The 21,403-nt window shown below is 47.4% G+C and overlaps 1 protein-coding gene across 1 annotated transcript in view; it reads left to right on the plus strand.

Annotated features, from left to right (window-relative positions):
- LOC124010640 (protocadherin Fat 1-like) overlaps positions 1–21,403 on the plus strand; it is a 49,976-nt gene that overhangs the window by 22,406 nt on the left and 6,167 nt on the right. Inside the window, exons 14-30 of the mRNA XM_046323310.1 lie at positions 106–339; positions 2,363–2,749; positions 2,874–3,088; positions 3,276–3,413; positions 3,591–3,734; positions 4,143–4,340; positions 7,263–8,088; positions 14,244–14,366; positions 14,603–14,760; positions 15,878–16,197; positions 16,319–16,479; positions 16,622–16,775; positions 19,687–19,797; positions 20,065–20,353; positions 20,441–20,786; positions 21,044–21,160; positions 21,324–21,388. Of these exons, the coding sequence (XP_046179266.1) occupies positions 106–339; positions 2,363–2,749; positions 2,874–3,088; positions 3,276–3,413; positions 3,591–3,734; positions 4,143–4,340; positions 7,263–8,088; positions 14,244–14,366; positions 14,603–14,760; positions 15,878–16,197; positions 16,319–16,479; positions 16,622–16,775; positions 19,687–19,797; positions 20,065–20,353; positions 20,441–20,786; positions 21,044–21,160; positions 21,324–21,388 (3,986 nt within the window). The remainder of the gene's footprint in view (positions 1–105; positions 340–2,362; positions 2,750–2,873; positions 3,089–3,275; positions 3,414–3,590; positions 3,735–4,142; positions 4,341–7,262; positions 8,089–14,243; positions 14,367–14,602; positions 14,761–15,877; positions 16,198–16,318; positions 16,480–16,621; positions 16,776–19,686; positions 19,798–20,064; positions 20,354–20,440; positions 20,787–21,043; positions 21,161–21,323; positions 21,389–21,403) is intronic.

Consider the following 21,403-nt stretch of genomic DNA (forward strand, 5'->3'; position numbering starts at 1 on the left):
ATCATGTTTGGTGAAAATTGTTCACCAAATGTTACCAGTAAATGTTTTAGGAGTGGAGCCTGTAGAACCTAAGACGTAGTTGTCTGTGCTGTGCGTTTTCTGAAGGCCGGCTGAGAACCCTGTTGCCGTTGGACCGCGAGGAGAGGGATGTGTACAGTCTACTGGTACAAGCGAATGACGGAGGACAGCGTTACTCCCAGGCTAATGTGGTGATAACAGTGGGAGATGTCAACGATAACGCTCCTGAGTTCACAGCTGACCCCTACCCTGTCACGGTCTTTGAGAACACTGAGATAAACACGTATGTGGCACGGCTACAGGCCACTGATCTGGATGCAGGTAAGAGGCATTAACTTACCAAAAAGTATTCAGAAGATATATCCTGTTATTAGACAGAGCTCATTTCATAAATGCGCGGCAATATCATGATTTACGGATCAAATAGAATAGATATGCTGATGTAATGAATAAAGAGCCTTGAGAAAAGTCCTAATTCACATTCAAAATAAATGGTTGGTGTGGTGAACCTTTTGAAGTAAGTCTTGCAGAAGTTTCCAAAGTCATAAGCGAGCGCTGGTTGCTCTTTGTTGCAAGTAATCAATTATGTAGTAAGACAGAGAATGAGGTCTGTGCTTTATCCTGGTATTAATGGAAGACACACACACATAGAAACACAAATGAACACAGCCCAGGCTGAATGGAAAAAGATTGCTTTGATGATAAGCTGACAATGTTATTTAGTCTGTTATTGACAGTAGTCCTTTCCTCTTAACAGTTAACAGTCAAGCCCAAATATTCCTTGAAATCCAATTAAACACCGGCAAGCTGTGTAAATAATATTTCCTCTCCAACCAAGGAAAACAACAACAAAAGAATGAAAGACTTCCTCTATATGGACTTAATGCAGTGAGTGATTGACACGGACAGTGCTTTTGTCCATTGGTCCTCAGCAATATGAGTATAAAGTGATGGTATCCACTATACATTAGGTAGTTTGCTTCAGTCAACAGCCCTAACCAAGGAGAAAACACACCCACACATGGACAATATATATATGTATATATACAGTATATATTTTAAAACACTTGCTAGTATGAAATTACAAGTGCACCCACTTTGCTGATTACTACTTTGAGGGAAAATGTACTTACTATGACTGTGAAATGTGGTTCTCTCACCTAGCTATCTTAAGATGAATGCACTAATTTAAGTCACGCTGGATATGAAACTCTAAGTTATTCCCTATTTAGTTCCCTACTTTTGACCAGGGCCCTGGTCAAAAGTAGTGTATTATGTTGTAGGGAATCTGGTCAACCAGGGCCCAGTCTGGTCAAAAGTAGTGTATTATGTTGTAGGGAATAGGGAGGATGCCATTTGGTTCCTACTTTTGACCAGGGCCCATAAGGGTCTGGTCAAAAGTAGTGTAATATGTTGTAGGGAATAGGGAGGATGCCATTTGGTTCCCTACTTTTGACCAGGGCCCATAAGGGTCTGGTCAAAAGTAGTGTATTATGTTGTAGGGAATAGGGAGGATGCCATTTGGGACACAACCTTTGGTTCTGTTCCCAGCAGAAAGAGTTTACTGTATGATGATGTAGTTGTGCAACAACAGTGTTGTTGTGTGGATTTTACAACAAAATGTAGCTGTTTGTTCCAATATACCTCTAATTGACCTCTTACTGGTGCTTTTCAGCACTTCATATTGAGAAAGTATTGCTTTCCTTGGAGCCATTTGTATTTCGCCGGGATATTTCTCCATGGACTCCTACCTTGGACTTTCTGTATCTCCACTGGTGCCTGCTGTGATGGAGAGCCAGACAGACATGGATCTGTGATAAGAGTTGAGTTATGCAGCATACTCCTCTCTTTCTTTGGTTGCATCATAAATGGCGGGAGTTGGGTTTCATTTGTGATGCCTGCCTGGCTGTATTCATCAGGGCCTGTTGTTGTGAGGCAGTCATGTCTTGCCCCAGCTGGGCCTCTATCGTAAACAACCCTATTGTCTACACTAATCACAGACCTAAACACAGACCTGCCCAGAGGATGTCCATGTCATCACAGACAGACTCACTCTCCCTAGCCTCAATAACGCGCATCGTTCTGGATCAGTTAATGAAATGCCTTGTCATCTGATGACTGGAGGTCATTGAGATCATGGAGAGATTTGGCCCCAATTCACTCAGCTGTCGTGCAGTTATCTTAACAAATGACTGTGGTCAGATATAGTATAATGGATATGCTTGGGCTGGGCAAGCTCGGGTCAAAATGCCATTGACCTCCCATTTCATCTGGATTGTTCATGTAGGATAGAGTGGAGATGTCTGTGCGTTTATTAACTCTCTGTCCCTCTCCCTCTCTCTAGGAAACAACAGCAGGATCCTGTATTCCTTTGAGGACTCAGCCGATGGCCGGTTCTCCATCCAGCAGCATTCAGGGTTGGTCCGTGTGGAGCGACCCCTGGTGAGGACCCAGGCTGGGTACACGCTGCGTGTCCGGGCCACAGACCAGGGCTCACCCAGAAGACTGTCCTCTGTCTGCTCCGTGCTCGTCTCTGTGCTCAGCGTCAACGACAGACCCCCGGCCTTCCAAAACAGGGACTATGGCGTCACGGTGTCAGAGGACGTCACCTTGGGGACCCAGGTGGTCAGGGTGTTTGCTGCTAGCGGAGACCCCAAGGCCACCGCTGACATCACCTACTCCATCGTCAACGGCAACGAGCATGGGATGTTCAGCATGGACTCACACACCGGTAGCTATACTATAAATGTCAACTTTATTGTTTATGACATGAAACGAGGATTGCCATTGAAAAGGCTGTCCTAGTCATGTGAGTTTAGTGTCCCTTTACTGAGCGTATGTATGTGTGTCTACAGGTGACATATTTGTGACCAAGGCTCTGGATTATGAAGCGTCCCATGAGCACTATTTGACAGTACAGGCCTCGGACAAAGGCAGGACGAGCCAAGGTGACATTGCCACGGTAACCATCTACTTGACAGATGTCAATGACAACTCTCCTGTCTTCAGCCAAGAGGTGTACTCTGCTGTGATCAGTGAAGATACCGACATGGGCCTGACCATGTTGACGGTGAGTGTCCATTTGCATTAAAACCCCAATCACTATAAATGAAACATTTTCAAGCTTTGATTTGTACTCAAATTCTCTGTAGAAAGAAAGGGAAATCCTGCAGTGTCATTTTACTAGAAAACGTTTGATGCACTATTGTTACTAGTGTTAACATGTCCATTCATGCACTCTGTTCTTTGTTGTTAAGGTGATGGCTGATGACATTGATGGTCCCTCCAACAATCACATCCACTTTTCAATCGTCAAGGGCAACCAAGCCGGGCCCTTCACCATAGACACGGTCAGCGGTGAGGTGAAGGTTGTTTGCCCGTTAGACCGAGAAAAGGTAGCTAACTAACTTTCCACGTTCGTCCCATGTTCCTCTCATTCAACAGAGCACAATTAACACTCCAATTATCACAGTTTGAAGCAGACAAGTATTGGCAATGTTACAAGCCTCAATTGGTTTTAATTGCTCACAAAGTCGATTTTTCCCCCACCCCTTTACTCTGTGTTAAACTAGGTGCCTGCGTACACTCTGACGGTACTGGCATCAGACAGTGGGAGTCCATCCAGATCCAGCAGTGCCCTGGTCAACATTGACGTGTCGGATGTGAATGATAATGCGCCCGTGTTCTCTGAGGCTGACTACAGCCTTGTCATCCAGGTAAGACAGACAGGTCAGAGGTAGACATGCCACGGAGAGATGAGAGAGAGATTTAAATCTGACAACACTGACTACACTTCTTAAATGAAGTGAGGTTTAGCTGGAGGGTGCAAGTTAACTGGAAGTTAAGACGCCTCAGAAACGTTATTGGGTTCCATAGAGTTGCACTTGATGCAGATGAGTGTAAGGAATAGTGTGAGGTACAGATACAGGATGTATAGCTGAGAAGAGAAAGGATAAATGAGGGAGCTTCATTAAGCCTCTGAACAGTAGCTCCTGAATCAACATCGAAAGGCATGGATATGGAATCTCTCTCCCTCTCTCTCTCGCTCTCTCCCTCTCCCCTCTCTCTGTCTCTCTCCCTCCCTCTGTCCCCCTCTTTCTTTCCTTCCCCACTCTCTATCCCAGGAGAGTGTCCCAGTAGGGAGCAGTGTTCTCAAGCTGACTGTAACAGATAGGGATGCCTCCCACAACGGCCCCCCATTCTCCTTCACCATCCTTGGGGGAGATGAGGGAGGCTCCTTCCTAATAGACCCCAAGGGAACCCTCAGGACCACCACACTGCTGGACCGCACAGTAAAGGACCACTACATACTACATGCTCAGGTTGGACTACATTCACAAAATGCTAATTAGGCTAACAGTAGTATTACATTTTTCTGATATGTGTTTTGTTTTTGATACAGTAAATTATTAGTAATAGATCAACCATTGATGTATATCTGCTGTCTGTATCAGGGAGCACCAATAGGTTCACTGGACACGGCCATAAGCAAACAGGGAAACGCTCATCCGGAGGAGGTGCTCCTAGTGGCTGGGGACTTTAATGCAGGGAAACATAAATCAGTTTTACCTCATTTACCTCGACCAGGTCGCAGTTGCAAATGAGAACTTGTTCTCAACTAGCCTACCTGGTTAAATAAAGGTTAAATAAAATACCATTTCTACCAGCATGTTAAATGTGCAACCAGAGGGAAAAAAACTTGAGACCACCTTTACTCCACACACAGAGATGCGTACAAAGCTCTCCCTCGCCCTCCATTTGGCAAATCTTAACGTAATTCTATCCTCCTGCCCAGTGAGACGAGCCTACCAGACGAGCTAAATTACTTTTATGCTCGCTTCGAAGCAAGTAACACTGAAACATGCATGAGAGCATCAGCTGTTCCGGATGACTGTGTGATCACGCTCTCCAAAGCCTACGTGAGTAAGACCTTTAAACAGGTCAACATTCACAAGGCCGCAGGGCCAGGTGGATTTCCAGGATGTGTACTCCAAGCGTGCGCTGACCAACTGGCAAGTGTCTTCACTGACATTTTCAACATGTCCCTGACTGAGTCTGTAATACCTACATTTTTGAAGTAGACCATCATAGTCCCTGTGCCCAAGAACACAAAGGTAACCTGACTAAATGACTACCGACCCGTAGCACACACGTCTGTAGCCATGAAGTGCTTTGAAAGGCTGGTCATGGCTCACATCAACTTCATTGTCCCAGAAACCCTAGACCCACTCCAATTTGTATACTGCTTCAACAGATCCACAGATGATGCCATCTCTATTGCACTCCACACTTTCCTTTCCCACCCTGGACAAAAGGAACACCTATGTGAGAATGCTATTCATCGACTACAGCTCAGCGTCCAACACCATAGTGCCCTCAAAGCTCATCACTAAGCTAAGGAACCTGGGACTAAACACCTCCCTCTGCAACTGGATCCTGGACTTCCTAACGGGCGGCCCCAGGTGGTAAAGGTAGGTAACAACACATCTGCCACGCTGCTCCTCAACAAGGGGGCCCCTCAGGGGCTGCGTGCTTAGTCCCCTCCTGTACTTCCTGTTCACTCATGACGGCATGGCCAGGCATGACTCCAACACCATCATTAAGTTTGCCGATGACACAAGGGTGGTAGGCCTGATCCCCGACAACGATGAGACAGCCTATAGGGAGGAGGTCAGCTACAGGACAACAACCTCTCCCTCAACGTGATCAAGACAAAGGGGATTATTGTGGACTACAGCTAAAGGAGGACCGAGCACATGCCCCCATTCTCATCGATAGGGCTGTAGTGGAAAAGGTTGAGGGCCGCAAGTGCCTTGGTGTCCACATCACCAACAAACTATCATGGTCAAAACACACCAAGACAGTGGTGAAGAGGGCACGACAAAGCCTCTTCCCCCCTCAGGAGACTGAAAAGATTTGGTATGGGTCCTCAGATCCTCAAAGTTATACAGCTGCACCATTGAGAGCATCCTGACTGCATCCCTGCCTTGTATGGCAATTGCTCGGCCTCCAACCGCAAGGCACTACAGAGGGTAGTGCGTACGGCCCAGTACATCACTGGGGCCAAGCTTCCTGCCATCCAGGATCTCTATACCATGTGGTGTCTGAGGAAGGCCCTAAAAATGGTCAAATACACCCTAGTCATAGACTGTTCTCTCTGCTACCGCACGGCAAGTGGTATCGGAGCACCGAGTCTAGGTCCAAAAGGCTTCTTAATAGCTTCTACCCCCAAGCCATAAGACTCCTGAACAGCTAATCAAATGGCTATCCATGTTCACTGAAAACACGGGAATGGTTGAAGGGTTGTATACCGGCTGTCTGTATCAGGGAGCACCAGTAGGTTCACTAGAAACACAGGAATGGTTGAAGGGTCGTATACCTGCTGTCTGTATCAGGGAGCATTAGTAGGTTCACCAGAAACACAGGAATGGTTGAAGGGTCGTATACCTGCTGTATGTATCAGGGAGCACCAGTAGGTTCACCAGAAACACAGGAATGGTTGAAGGGTCGTATACCTGCTGTCTGTATCAGGGAGCACCAGTAGGTTCACTAGAAACACAGGAATGGTTGAAGGGTCGTATACCTGCTGTATGTATCAGGGAGCACCAGTAGGTTCACTAGAAACACAGGAATGGTTGAAGGGTCGTATACCTGCTGTATGTATCAGGGAGCACCAGTAGGTTCACTAGAAACACAGGAATGGTTGAAAGGGAAAGGGGGATACCTAGTCAGCTGTACAACTCAATGCGTTCAACTGAAATGTGTCTTCCGCATTTAACCCAACCCCTCTGAATCAGAGAGTTGCAGGGGGCTGCGTTAATCGACATCCGCTTAATCGGCACCCAGGGAATAGTGGAAGGGTAGTACACCTGCTGTCTGTATCAGGGAGCACCAGTAGGTTCACTGCAAACACAGGAATGGTTGTAAACTTCTGTGATCATAACAGAGTTTGTACAGATTGCCCAAATTTCAGTATTGATTCTCTCCTTTAATCCCAGAGTTTGTACAGATTTCCCTCATTCCAGTATTGCTTTTCTCCTTTAATCCCAGAGTTTCTGGCCTTTGATCCCAGAAGCAGCAGTGACTCAAAGTCCACTAACTCCCCCCTCTGGTCATCAATGGTACTTGCAAGCCTGTTATTTTATCCTCTTAACCTGAAGTGAGGAATTCAAGCATTGGGTAGTGATTATAGTGATAGGTTGTAATAATGATGTAATGGCTGTGGTTCTGTTGTGTTTCCTCAGGTGCTAGACAGTGGCAGACCACCAATCCTGGCCTCCACAGTGATCAATATCAGGGTGATCCAAGAGAGCCTCCACCCCCCTGCTATCCTCCCCCTGGAGGTACTCATCTCCACCCCAGGAGAGGCCTATCCGGGCGGGGTGCTGGGTCAGATCCGAGCCACTGACCAGGACCTCTATGACTCCCTGACCTACAACCTCCAGCCCAATTTAGCCAATACACTACTGTTCTCCCTGTCCCCCTCAGATGGCCGTCTGGTGACCCGGCCGGGTCACGTCCTCAAGCTGGGCCATTACCTGCTCAACGTCACTGTTACTGACGGACGCTTCACCACGGCAACCGGTGTCAGTGTGCACGTCCACCAGGTGACCAAGAGCATGCTGGAGACCTCTGTGGCCGTCCGTCTGGCTGGGGTGGGCCCCGAGGAGTTCGTAGGGGAGCACTGGAGGGGCTTCCTGAGGGCACTGCGCCTGGTGGCAGGGATCAAGAGGAGTGATGTCCAGCTGGTCAGTCTGCAGCCCTGCGAGCCCCCTGGTAGCCTGGATGTCCTGCTGGCTCTGGAGCGGTCACCTCCCGGTAGCCCCCTGACCACTACCAAGGACGGGATCCTCCTTCGTAAGCTCAATGTCTCTGTGGGTGCAATCCAGGAGCTTACAGGCCTCCGCGTGGTCAGGGTGTTCAGGAAGCTATGTGCAGGCTTGGATTGTCCTGCCATGCTCTGTAGTGAGGTGGTCACCCTGGACCAGAACTTCCTGACCACCTACAGCACGGCTAGACTCAGCCTCATCACCCCGCCACATCACAGATCTGCTGTGTGCCTCTGTAAAGGTACACCACACATCACGCATCACACACATCACCACACATCACACCACACACCTCACACACCACACAACACCACACATCACGCATCACACGCATCACACACATCACACACATCACCACACATCACACCTCACACACCACACATCACGCATAACACACATCACCACACATCACACACATCACCACACATCACACACATCACACCACACACCTCACACCTCACACACCACACAATACCACACATCACGCATCACACACATCACCACACATCACGCATCACACACATCACACACATCACACACATCACGCATCACACACATCACACACACCACCACACATCACGCATCACACACATCACACACCACCACACACCTCACACACCACACAACACCACACATCACGCATCACACACATCACCACACATCACACACCACCACACATCACGCATCACACACATCACACACATCACACACATCACCACACATCACCACACATCACACACCACCACACATCACGCATCACACACATCACACACATCACCACACAACACCACACATCACGCATCACACACATCACACACATCACACACATCACCACACATCACACACCACCACACATCACGCATCACACACATTACACACATCACCACACATCACACACCACCACACACCTCACACACCACACAACACCACACATCACGCATCACACACACACACCACACACATCACACATCACACACCACACACACACATCACGCATCACACACATCACCACACATCACCACACATCACACACACATCACACATCACACACATCATCACATCTCACACACATCACACCTCACACACATCACACCACACACCTCACATCACACCACACACACACACACATCACACATCACACACATCATCACACACCACACACCACCACATACCACACACCACCACATCACACATCACCACACCACCACACACACACACATACCACACACCACACATCACACACACACACACACATCACACATCACCACACACCACACATCACACATCACACATCACACACCACCACGTACCACACACCACCACACATCACACATCACACACCACCACACATCACCACACCACCACATACCACACACCACCACACATCACACACCACCACACCACCACACATCACACACCACCACACACACACACACATACCACACAGCACACACCACCACATACCACACACCACCACACATCACACACCACCACACATCACACACCAACACACCAACACACATCACACACCACCACATACCACACACCACCACACATCACACACCACCACATACCACACACCACCACACATCACACACCACCACACCACCACACATCACACACATCATCACATCTCGCACCTCACATCACACCTCACACACATCACACCACACATCACACACCACCACATACCACACACCACCACACATCACACACCACCACACCACCACACATCACACACCACCACACATCACACATCACACACCACCACATACCACACACCACCACACATCACACATCACACACCACCACATACCACACACCACCACACATCACACACCACCACACATCACACATCACCACAGCACCACACATCACACACATCATCACATCTCGCACCTCACATCACACCTCACACACATCACACCACACACCACACATCACACATCACACATCACCACATACCACACACCACCACACATCACACACCACCACACCACCACACATCACCACATACCACACACCACCACACATCACACATCACACATCACCACACCACCACACATCACACACCACCACACATCACGCATCACACACATTACACACATCACCACACATCACACACCACCACACATCACGCATCACACACATCACCACACATCACACACCACCACACACACATCACACACATCATCACATCTCACACCTCACACATCACACCTCACACACATCACACACACCACACACACCACACATCACACATCACACACACCATCACATCACACACACACCACACACCACACATCACACCTCACACACACACCACACACCACACACCTCACATCACACATCACACATCACACCACACATCACACATCACACACCACCACATACCACACACCACCACACACATCACATACACACCATCACACACACACACATCACACACACACCACACACCACACATCACACACACACCACCACACACACCACCACACCACCACATCACACATCACACACCACCACACACCACACACACCACACACCACACATCACACATCACACACCACACACACATCACACACACCACCACATACCACACACCACCACACACACACACACACCACCACACCACCACACACCACCACACCACCACACATCACACACCACCACACATCACACATCACCACACCACCACACAGCACACACCACCACATACCACACACCACCACACATCACACACCACCACACATCACACACCAACACACACCACCACATCACACATCACACACCACCACACACACCACCACACACATCACACCACACATCACACACACCACACCACCACACACCACCACACATCACACACACCACATACACACACACACCACCACACACACACATCACACACCACCATCACACACACACACCACATACCACACACCACCACACATCACACATCACACACCACCACACATCACACACCACCACACATCACACACCACCACACCACCACACATCACACACCACCACACATCACACACCACCACACATCACCACACCACACACACACCACACACACACACACCACACATCACACACCACCACACCACCACACATCACACACCACACCACACCACCACACCACCACACATCACACACACACCACCACACATACCACACACCACCACACACCACACACACACCACCACACCACCACACACCACACACCACACACATCACACACCACCACACACCACCACACATCACACACCACACACACACCACCACACACACCACACACCACCACACATCACACACCACACCACACACACCACACATCACACACACACCACACCACACACACATCACACACCACCACACATCACACACACACCACACACCACCACATACCACACACCACCACACATCACATCACACACCGCGCACACCACACACCACCACACATCACACCACACACCACCACATACCACACACCACCACACATCACACACCACCACACCACCACACATCACACACCACCGCACATCACACATCACACACCACCACATACCACACACCACCACACATCACACATCACACACCACCACATAACACACACCACCACACATCACACACCACCACACATCACACATCACCACAGCACCACACATCACACACATCATCACATCTCGCACCTCACATCACACCTCACACACCACACATCACATACCACACACCACCACACATCACACACCACCACACCACCACACATCACACACCACATCACACACCACCACATACCACACACCACCACTCATCACACATCACACATCACCACACCACCACACATCACACACCACCACACATCACGCATCACACACATCACACACCACCACACACCACACATCACACACCACACACCGCACACACCACACACCGCGCACATCACACACCACCACACCACCACACACCACCACACCACCACACATCACACACCACCACACATCACACACACCACCACACATCACACACCACCACACCACACACCACACACATCACACACCACCACACATCACACACCACACACCACCACACACACACACACCACACACACACACCACACATCACACACCACCACACATACCACATCACACCACCACACATCACACACACCACATACACATCACACACCACACATCACACACACACCACCACCACACATCACACACCACACACATCACACACACATCACACATCACACACACCACCACATCACACATACCACACACCACCACACACATCACACATCACACACACACACACACATCACACACCACCACACATCACACACCACCACACACACACACATCACACACCACCACACACACACACCACCACACACACACACCACACACATCACACATCACCACACCACCACACATCACACACCACCACACATCACACATCACCACACCACCACACATCACACACCACCACCACCACCACACACACATCACACACCACCACATACCACACACCACACACACACACACCACACCACCACACATCACACACCACACACCACACACACACATCACACACACCACACATCACACCACACACCACCACCACCACACACACACACACATCACACACCACCACACCACCACACATCACACACCACCGCACATCACACATCACACACACCACACACCACACACCACCACACATCACACCACACACCACCACATACCACACACCACCACACATCACACACCACCACACATCACACATCACCACAGCACCACACATCACACACATCATCACATCACACACACTCATCACACACTCACACACATCACACACACACACACACACATCACACATCACACACACACCACATACCACACACCACCACACACACACACATCACACCACACACACCACACATCACACACCACACACACACACCACACATCACACACCACCACACACCACACACACACCACACACCACCACACATCACACATCACCACACCACCACACATCACACACCACCACACACACGCATCACACACATTACACACATCACCACACATCACACACCACCACACATCACGCATCACACACATCACACACCACCACACACCTCACACACCACACAACACCACACATCACGCATCACACACATCACACACATCACCACACATCACACACCACCACACATCACGCATCACACACATCACCACACATCACACAACACCACACATCACACATCACACACATCATCACATCTCGCACCTCACATCACACCTCACACACATCACACCACACACCTCACATCACACCACACATCACACCACACATCACACATCACACACCACCACATACCACACATCACACCACCACACCACACATCACACATCACCACACATCACACACCACCACACATCACACATCACACACCACCACATACCACACACCACCACACATCATATACCACCACACATCACACACCACACATCACACATCACACACCACCACACATCACACACCACCACACATCACACACCACCACACATCACACACCACACACCGCGCACACCACACACCGCGCACACCACCACACATCACACACCACCACACATCACACATCACACACCACCACACATCACACACCACCACACATCACACATCACACACCACCACACATCACACACCACCACACATGACACACCACCACACATCACACATCACACACCACCACACATCACACACCACCACACATCACACCACACACCACACATCACACATCATACACCACCACACATCACACAATACACACCACCACACATCACACACCACCACACAGCACACACCACCACACATCACACATCACACACCACCACACATCACACATCACACACCACCACACACCACACACCACCACACATCACACACCGCACACACCACACACCGCGCACACCACCACACATCACACACCACCACACATCACACACCACCACACATCACACACCACACACCACACATCACACATCATACACCACCACACATCACACACCACCACACATCACACACAACAACACATATCACACATCACCACACAGCACACACCACCACACATGACACACCACCACACATCACACACCACACACCGCGCACACCACACACCGCGCACACCAACACACATCACTCATCACATATCGTCAAGTATTCGATAAAACAATAGAAGTCGTCCAATACACTACATTCCGGCTGCATCCCAAATGGCACTTTTTTCCCTACAAAAAGTAGTGCATTGAATAGGGAATGGAGTGCCGTTTAGGGTGTGTCCTCTCCCTTATTGTAATGATTTGATATGTTCGGTAATAGGTGGTGAGTGTCCTGTGTTGAAGCTCTGTGAGGGGAAGCCCTGTCCTGAGGGATGTGTGTCCAACCAAAGAGAGGGACCATACAGCTGTATCTGTCCACCTGACCAACAGGGAGACTGCTCAGGTACTGTCTGTCACTCAAACAACCAAACAGACCATCATCCAAGAAAGTGTTCCAATGACTGTTTCTTTAGTCTAACTTGGCTAGACATTATTCTCACATTCAAGATGAATAGAATGGCTCCTGTTTCTTCAGATCCGATATAACCATTACTTCAGTCACCAGCAAAACAGATATTAGTAACAGAGATGTAAGATGTCACATAACTGATCCATCTATATGTTATGTTTAAACCACAGGAGGTCAGTCTCTATGGTTCAGTGGGAAGGGTTACATCAGGTACCGTCTGATGGAGAACCGCTATAGAGAGAAGATGAAACTGTCTCTCAGACTGAGAACCTTGTCCCACCATGCCACTCTCCTGTTTGCCGGAGGAACAGACTACTGCATTCTAGAGGTAGGTCTATGGATAAGTCCCAGATGGCACCTATTCCCTATATAGGATTCTGGTCAATAGTACTGCATTATAAAATAGTAGGGGATAGGGCACAAGTTGCTGTTGGTTGTTCAGTTAGTAAAATCAATAATTACATTTGAATAAAACAGGCCATAAACTCAGGATTTAAACTTTGAGAAGAAATGACAGTGAATACAGTCACTACAACACTATACTGTACACATGTAGAGACACTCACATGCATCATTGGTAAAATAATATGTGTTTAGTCAGTATTCTCTAACATCACATTGTCTTGTGTTCAAAATGAAACCCTACTCCATCTACACAATTGATTAGGTACAACAATCTAGTACCGGGTCGGACCCCCTGTATCCATGAAGGGGTGCACCTGGTCAGCAATGTTCAGTTACGCTGTGTAGTTCAAATGTTGCTCAATTGGTATTAAGGGACCTAACGTTTGCCAGGAAAACATTCCCTACACCATTACACCACTGCCACCAGCCTGTACCGTTGACACCAGACAGGATGGGCTATGAAGTAATGCTGCTTGGATGTTTTTGGTTTGTCGGTAAACCCTAGAAACCATTTTCGTGAATGGGGTGGTGTACCTAATTAACTGGCCACTCAGTGCACTATATAAGAATATTTTTACGTGCTATGCACTTCAGCACTCGGCGGTCCTGTTCTGTGAGCTTGTGTGGCCTACCACTTCACGGCTGAACTGTGTTGCTCCTAGATGTTTCCACTTATCAATTACAGCACATACAGTTGACCGGGACTGACTTGTTGGAAAAGTGTCATTCTATGACAGTGCCACTTTGAAAAGTCTCAGTTCAGTAAGGCCATTCTACTGCCAATGTTTGTATATGGAGATTGCATGGCCGTGTGCTCAATTTTATATACCTGTCAGCAGGTATGGCTGAAATATCCGAATCCACTAATTTGAAGGGTTGTCCACATACTTTTGTATATATAGTGTATATAGAATCGTGAGAATCGCAATACATATCGAATCGGTACCAAACTATTGTGATGATATCGTATCACGAGGTCCCTGGCAATTCCCAGGCCTAACAGCCGTTTCCTATCTTTATGTACCCACTCCTGCCCTCAGATAGTGGACGGTAGGCTGCAGTACCAGTTTGACTGTGGCAGTGGCCCAGGCATCGTCTCTATCCACAGTGCCCAGGTCAGTGATGGCCAGTGGCACACCGTATCCCTTGAGGTAAACGGCAACCACGCCATGCTGGTTCTGGATCAGCTCTACACGGCCTCGGGCACGGCACCAGGCACACTCCGCTCCCTCAACCTGGACGGAAGCCTGTTCCTGGGTGGTGTTTCTGAATCCGACCAGCAGAGGACAGCAAAGACAGCCTCACAGCGTTTGCCAGTCTCTCACAGTCGTGATCTTCAGGGTTGTATTGAGGCAGTCAGGTATTTGATGTTTCCCTCCATTTTGTCAACCTTTTTGTTTATTTATTTTTATTTTTGTAATGTGATTTGTGACAAATTTGCTTGTGAATTGACTAAATAACTGTTGATTTTATTTTGTCAGGTTTAATGGCTATGATCTGAACTTGGACACTGAGGCACAGGCCCATGTTCTAATAGAGGAGGTGGTGGGGGTGGCACCAGGCTGTGTGGCCCTCCCTGCTCCAGACTGCTCCTCTCAGCCCTGTATGAATGGAGGAACCTGCTCCACTCTGCCTCGTGGAGGTAGGAGACAGACACCATTTATTGCCATAGATAAATCCCCATACAGTCCTATTCACAGTCTATACAGAACATATTGGTCTCAAACATCTTGTTATCCTATATATATATTATTTTGTACATTATACACTTGTTTCTATTGCAGGTTACTTCTGTAAATGCAGTGACTTGTTCATGGGGTCTCACTGTGAGGCGGCAGCTAGCCCCTGTTCCTCCAACCCCTGTCTATATGGAGGAACCTGTGTGCTGGACAACCAGGACTTTTACTGCCAGTGTAGAGGACAGTACTCAGGACCACGGTACATAGAGCAGTTACCCATTATGAACTGAAATTTGGAATAATGTGTCCCAAATGGCACCTTATTCCTTTGTAGTGCACTACTTTTGACCATGACCCTTAGGGTTCTGGTTGAAAGTAGTGCACTGTCTAGGAAACAGGGTGTCAGTTGGGACATTACCAATCGTGACCTTGAGATTCTATTTGACATCTTGGTAAAAAATGAGTTATTCACATAGAGTTGCTCATTAGGTGGTCCTTTACATGTGAGATCTGTCAGAGATGTTCTAAAGTAAATTTACAATGAAAAATCGGAATGTTCTTTGTGCGCAAACACCTTTTAACTTAATGCTTTGAGGGTTATATCTGCAATCCAATCACACAATGCTGGGCTGCCAATCAAAATTAACTGTTATGTAAGGTCATATAGTTATTGAGTCATGAAAGAGGAAGGCATCACAAAATAGTTCTGGGACTTGAAAAATACTCATTAACTCCAAACTATACATTTTACAGGTAGGACCTTATAGTTCCAAGTTCTTGATTATTCATATCATGGGTTCTAGTCCCAGGTCTTCGATTATTCATATCATGGGTTCTAGTCCCAGGTCTTCGATTATTCATATCATGGGTTCTAGTCCCAAGTCCTTGATTATTCATATCATAGGTTCTGGTCCTCTTTTTACCAGCACGTAATAAATACAGGTGCCTTAGGGCATGTTTAGGGCTGCTGTTGTCATGTTCTATATCAATACGAAAACCTCCAAGGAAGAGGTATTTCACAAAAATGTCAAACTTACCACATTTTATTTATAACTAGGAAGTAGTTTACTGACTTTGGGTGTCAGAGACCAGACACACATATCAGTTTACTCATCCAGAGCTAAGCTTTAGCAATGCTGCTAGTTATCCATAGGATATAGTATATTTGTCATTTTCGAGAGCTATCGCTTTAAGAAATGTGTGATGAACATGAATTAATATATTTGATGATGTGATTAGAAAGAAGGAAGGCTATTCTCTTTATTTAATCATGAAATGTCTGTACTTTTCTGTGAAGGTTTTAACATTCCGTGCCAGATATAACCTTCCCTCTGGGCACAGACCTCCGTTCAACACAGAAATATCTAATTTACATAAGTATTCACACCCCTGAGTCAATACTTTGTAGAAGCCCCTTTGGCAGCGATTATAGCTGTGAGCTTTTCTAGGTAAGATTTTCCACACCAGAATTGTACAACATTTTGCCATTATTAATGTCAACATTCTTCAAGCCGTCACATTGGTTGTTGATCATTTTAATTTTTAAATTTTTAATTTCACCTTGATTTAACCAAGTAGGACAGTTGAGACCAAGTTCTCATTTACAACTGCGACCTGGTCAAGATAAAGCAAAGCAGTGCGACACAAACAACAACACAGAGTTACACATGGAATAAACAAATGTACAGTCAATAACACAATAGAAAAAATATATATACAGTGTGTGCAAATGAGGTAAGATTAGGGAGGTAAGGCAATAAATAGGCCGTAGTGGCGAAGTAATTACAATTTATCAATTAACACTGGAGTGATAGGTGTGCAGAAGATGAATGTGCAAGTAGAGATACTGGGGTGCAAAGGAGCAGAAAAAAATAACAATATGGGGATGAGGTAGTTGGATGGGCTATTTACAGATGGGCTATGTACAGGTGCAATGATCTGTGAGCTGCTCTGACAGCTGATGCTTTAAGTTAGAGAGGGAGATATGGGTCTCCAGCTTCAGTGATTTTTGCAATTCGTTCCAGTCATTGGCAGCAGAGAACTGAAAGGAAATGTGGCCAAAGAGGGAATTGGCTTTGGGGGTGACCAGTGAAATATACCTGCTGGACGGCATGCTACGGGTGGGTGCTGCTATGGTGACCAGTGAGCTGAGATAAGGCGTAACTTTACCTAGTAAAGACTTATAGATGACCTGGAGCCAGTGGGTTTGGCGACGAATATGAAATGAGGGCCAGTCAACGAGAGCATACAGGTCACAGTGGTGGATAGTATATGGGGCTTTGGTGACAAAACGGATGGCACTGTGTAGAAGCGGGCAGCGATCAGTTGAAGAGCATGCATTTAGTTTTACTTTAATTTAAGAGCAGTTGGAGGCCACGGAAGGAGAGTTGTATGGCATTGAAGCTTGTCTGGAAGTTAGTTAACACAGTGTCCAAAGAAGGGCCAGAAGTATACAGAATGGTGTTGTCTGCGTAGAGGTGGATCAGAGAATCACCAGCAGCAAGAGAAAAGAGTTGGCCCTAGAATTGAACCCTGTGGCACCTTCATACAGACTGCCAGAGGTCCGGACAACAATTGCTGAACATCCATTTTCAGTCTTGCCATACAAGTAGTCAAAACTTAAACTAGGCCACTCAGGAACATTCACTGTCTTCTTGGTAAACAACTCCAGTGTAGATTTGGCCTTGTGTTTTAGGTTATTGTCCTGCTGGAAGGTGATTGCATACAGAGTGAGCCCATGCAACTTGTTATGTGATTTGTTAAGCACATTTTTACTCCTGAACTTATTTAGGCTTGCCATAACAAAGGGCTTAAATACTTATTGACACAAGATATTTCAGCTTTTCATTTTTGGAAAAAAATAATTCCACATTATGGGGTATTGTAAGTAGGCCAGTGGCTCAAATATGGCTGTAACATAACAATATGTGTAAAAAGTCAAGGGGTGTGAATACTTTCTGAAAGCACTGTACCTTTATGGTGAGGACCTTAATGGGTTATGAAAGAAGAAATCACCACAAAACAGTTCTGAGACTTTAGAACGTTATAGTGTTAGTCACGTGTCTGCTATCCTGTGGGGTTGGACATTTCTCATAGCATTGTTGTTGTTGGTGAAAAACTGAAGACAATAGATGATGTATGGGAAGTTAAAAAGTGTGTCTATGTTCCAGGTGTGCGGTTGGTCCGTACTGCAAAGATAACCCCTGCAGAAACAGTGGACATTGTATCGACAGTCTGGATGGGGCTGTGTGTGAGTGTGAGCCGGGGTTTCAGGGGGAACGGTAAGCAGAAACATCCATTACTCTCACTAACCCGCATTCTTCCACTCCTGGTTTGGTATGACACATCCATGATGTCACACTATGCCAGAGCTGCAATATATACTGCATATAGGTTCTGGATGTTTGCATCCCAAATGGCACCCTATTCCCTACATAGTGCACTACAGAGCTCTGGTCAGAAGTAGGCACTATATTGGGACCATTTGGAACACACTCCATATAGATGCTGTATGTGAATGTGACTCTGGACGGTGTTCTTCTGTCCAGGTGCCTTGGGGATGTAGATGAGTGTATGCAGACAGAGAGCCTCTGCTCTAACGGAGGTGTGTGTGTAAACACCTACGGCTCCTTCAACTGTAGCTGCGTGGTGGGGTTCGCTGGGCGGCAGTGTGAGCTCGAGATGTTGGTCAGGAACGAGCTGCTGTTCACCAGCTGGTCCATCGGCCTGGAGGAACTCCTTGGACTGGCCCTGTTCCTGGTTACCATCTTCGGCCTGTCTCTGCTCTTTGTAGCCGTCCGGAAGAGGGCCAAACAGGACGGATCTAAGGAATATGAGGTATCATATCTGTTGTCAGTGTAAGTGATTGATTGTATTTTTGAATATATGACAAATAATTGTGACGTTCGAACTTTGAACCTTAAGGATGAAGATGGTAAAGAGTTCTTTGGGAGAGCTTACCTGGAGGTCAAGTCCAGCCGGGGAGTCCCAGTCTTCTTGGACGTTCCACCACAGATCCCAGTTAGACCCATCTCCTATACCCCTAGTTACCCCGGCAACTCACGCCACAACCTGAACAAGGGTTCCTGCGAAGGTCTTGGGTTGGTGGAACCCACGGAGCACAGCACCCCTGACCCAGACCCCGTGCCCATGCTGAGGAGAGGGGTTGCAGTGTGCAGTGTGGCTCCCACCCTGCCACGCCGCCTGCATTCCAACACCCCTTCAGAGACGGAGTCCATCCAGAAACCCTGCTGGGACTACCACTATGATGGTGAGAGAGTAGATGACTGGAGGCTGGGAGCAGGAAATGAGAAGACACTGTTTTGTCATTCATAGTTTTCACATTTTGACCTATCAGCTTTACTTTGATAACCTGCATGTATTTTTATTGTAAACAACTAAATTAAATTGCACATTTGATGTGGCTTTACATATAGTACAGTATGATACCTTTGTGTTTATGGTGAATCAAACAATCTCGTCTTCATCAGCAAGGTCATAAGTGATTTGTATCTTTGTCTCCCCCAGAAGAGGTAGTGGAGCTGGATCCGGTCTCCACTCAGAGATCTAGGAAAGACCTGGAAAACCGTAGCAGTGCCTCAGAGTCCCTCTGTTCCTACCAGTCAGGATCAGGAGATGAGAACGGTAGGTGTCGTTACTCGTCTAAGATGACAGGGTGAAGACATCACAGTGTCAGTGCTGGAATCCAGGCTAATGCATATTATTAGGCAACACCTACCTGTAATGATACCTCTGAATGAGTGTTCTCTCTTATGTCACTTGTCCTTCTTCCTCTCCTTTTCTCTAGTCTCAGCTCCAGTTTGGATTAAATCTATGCACAGCCCCAGGTCAGGGTTTAACAGGGGGCACAGTGTAAGTTGTCATTTA

The sequence above is a fragment of the Oncorhynchus gorbuscha genome, linkage group LG23 (assembly GCF_021184085.1).
Source record: "Oncorhynchus gorbuscha isolate QuinsamMale2020 ecotype Even-year linkage group LG23, OgorEven_v1.0, whole genome shotgun sequence".
Taxonomy (NCBI): domain Eukaryota; kingdom Metazoa; phylum Chordata; class Actinopteri; order Salmoniformes; family Salmonidae; genus Oncorhynchus; species Oncorhynchus gorbuscha.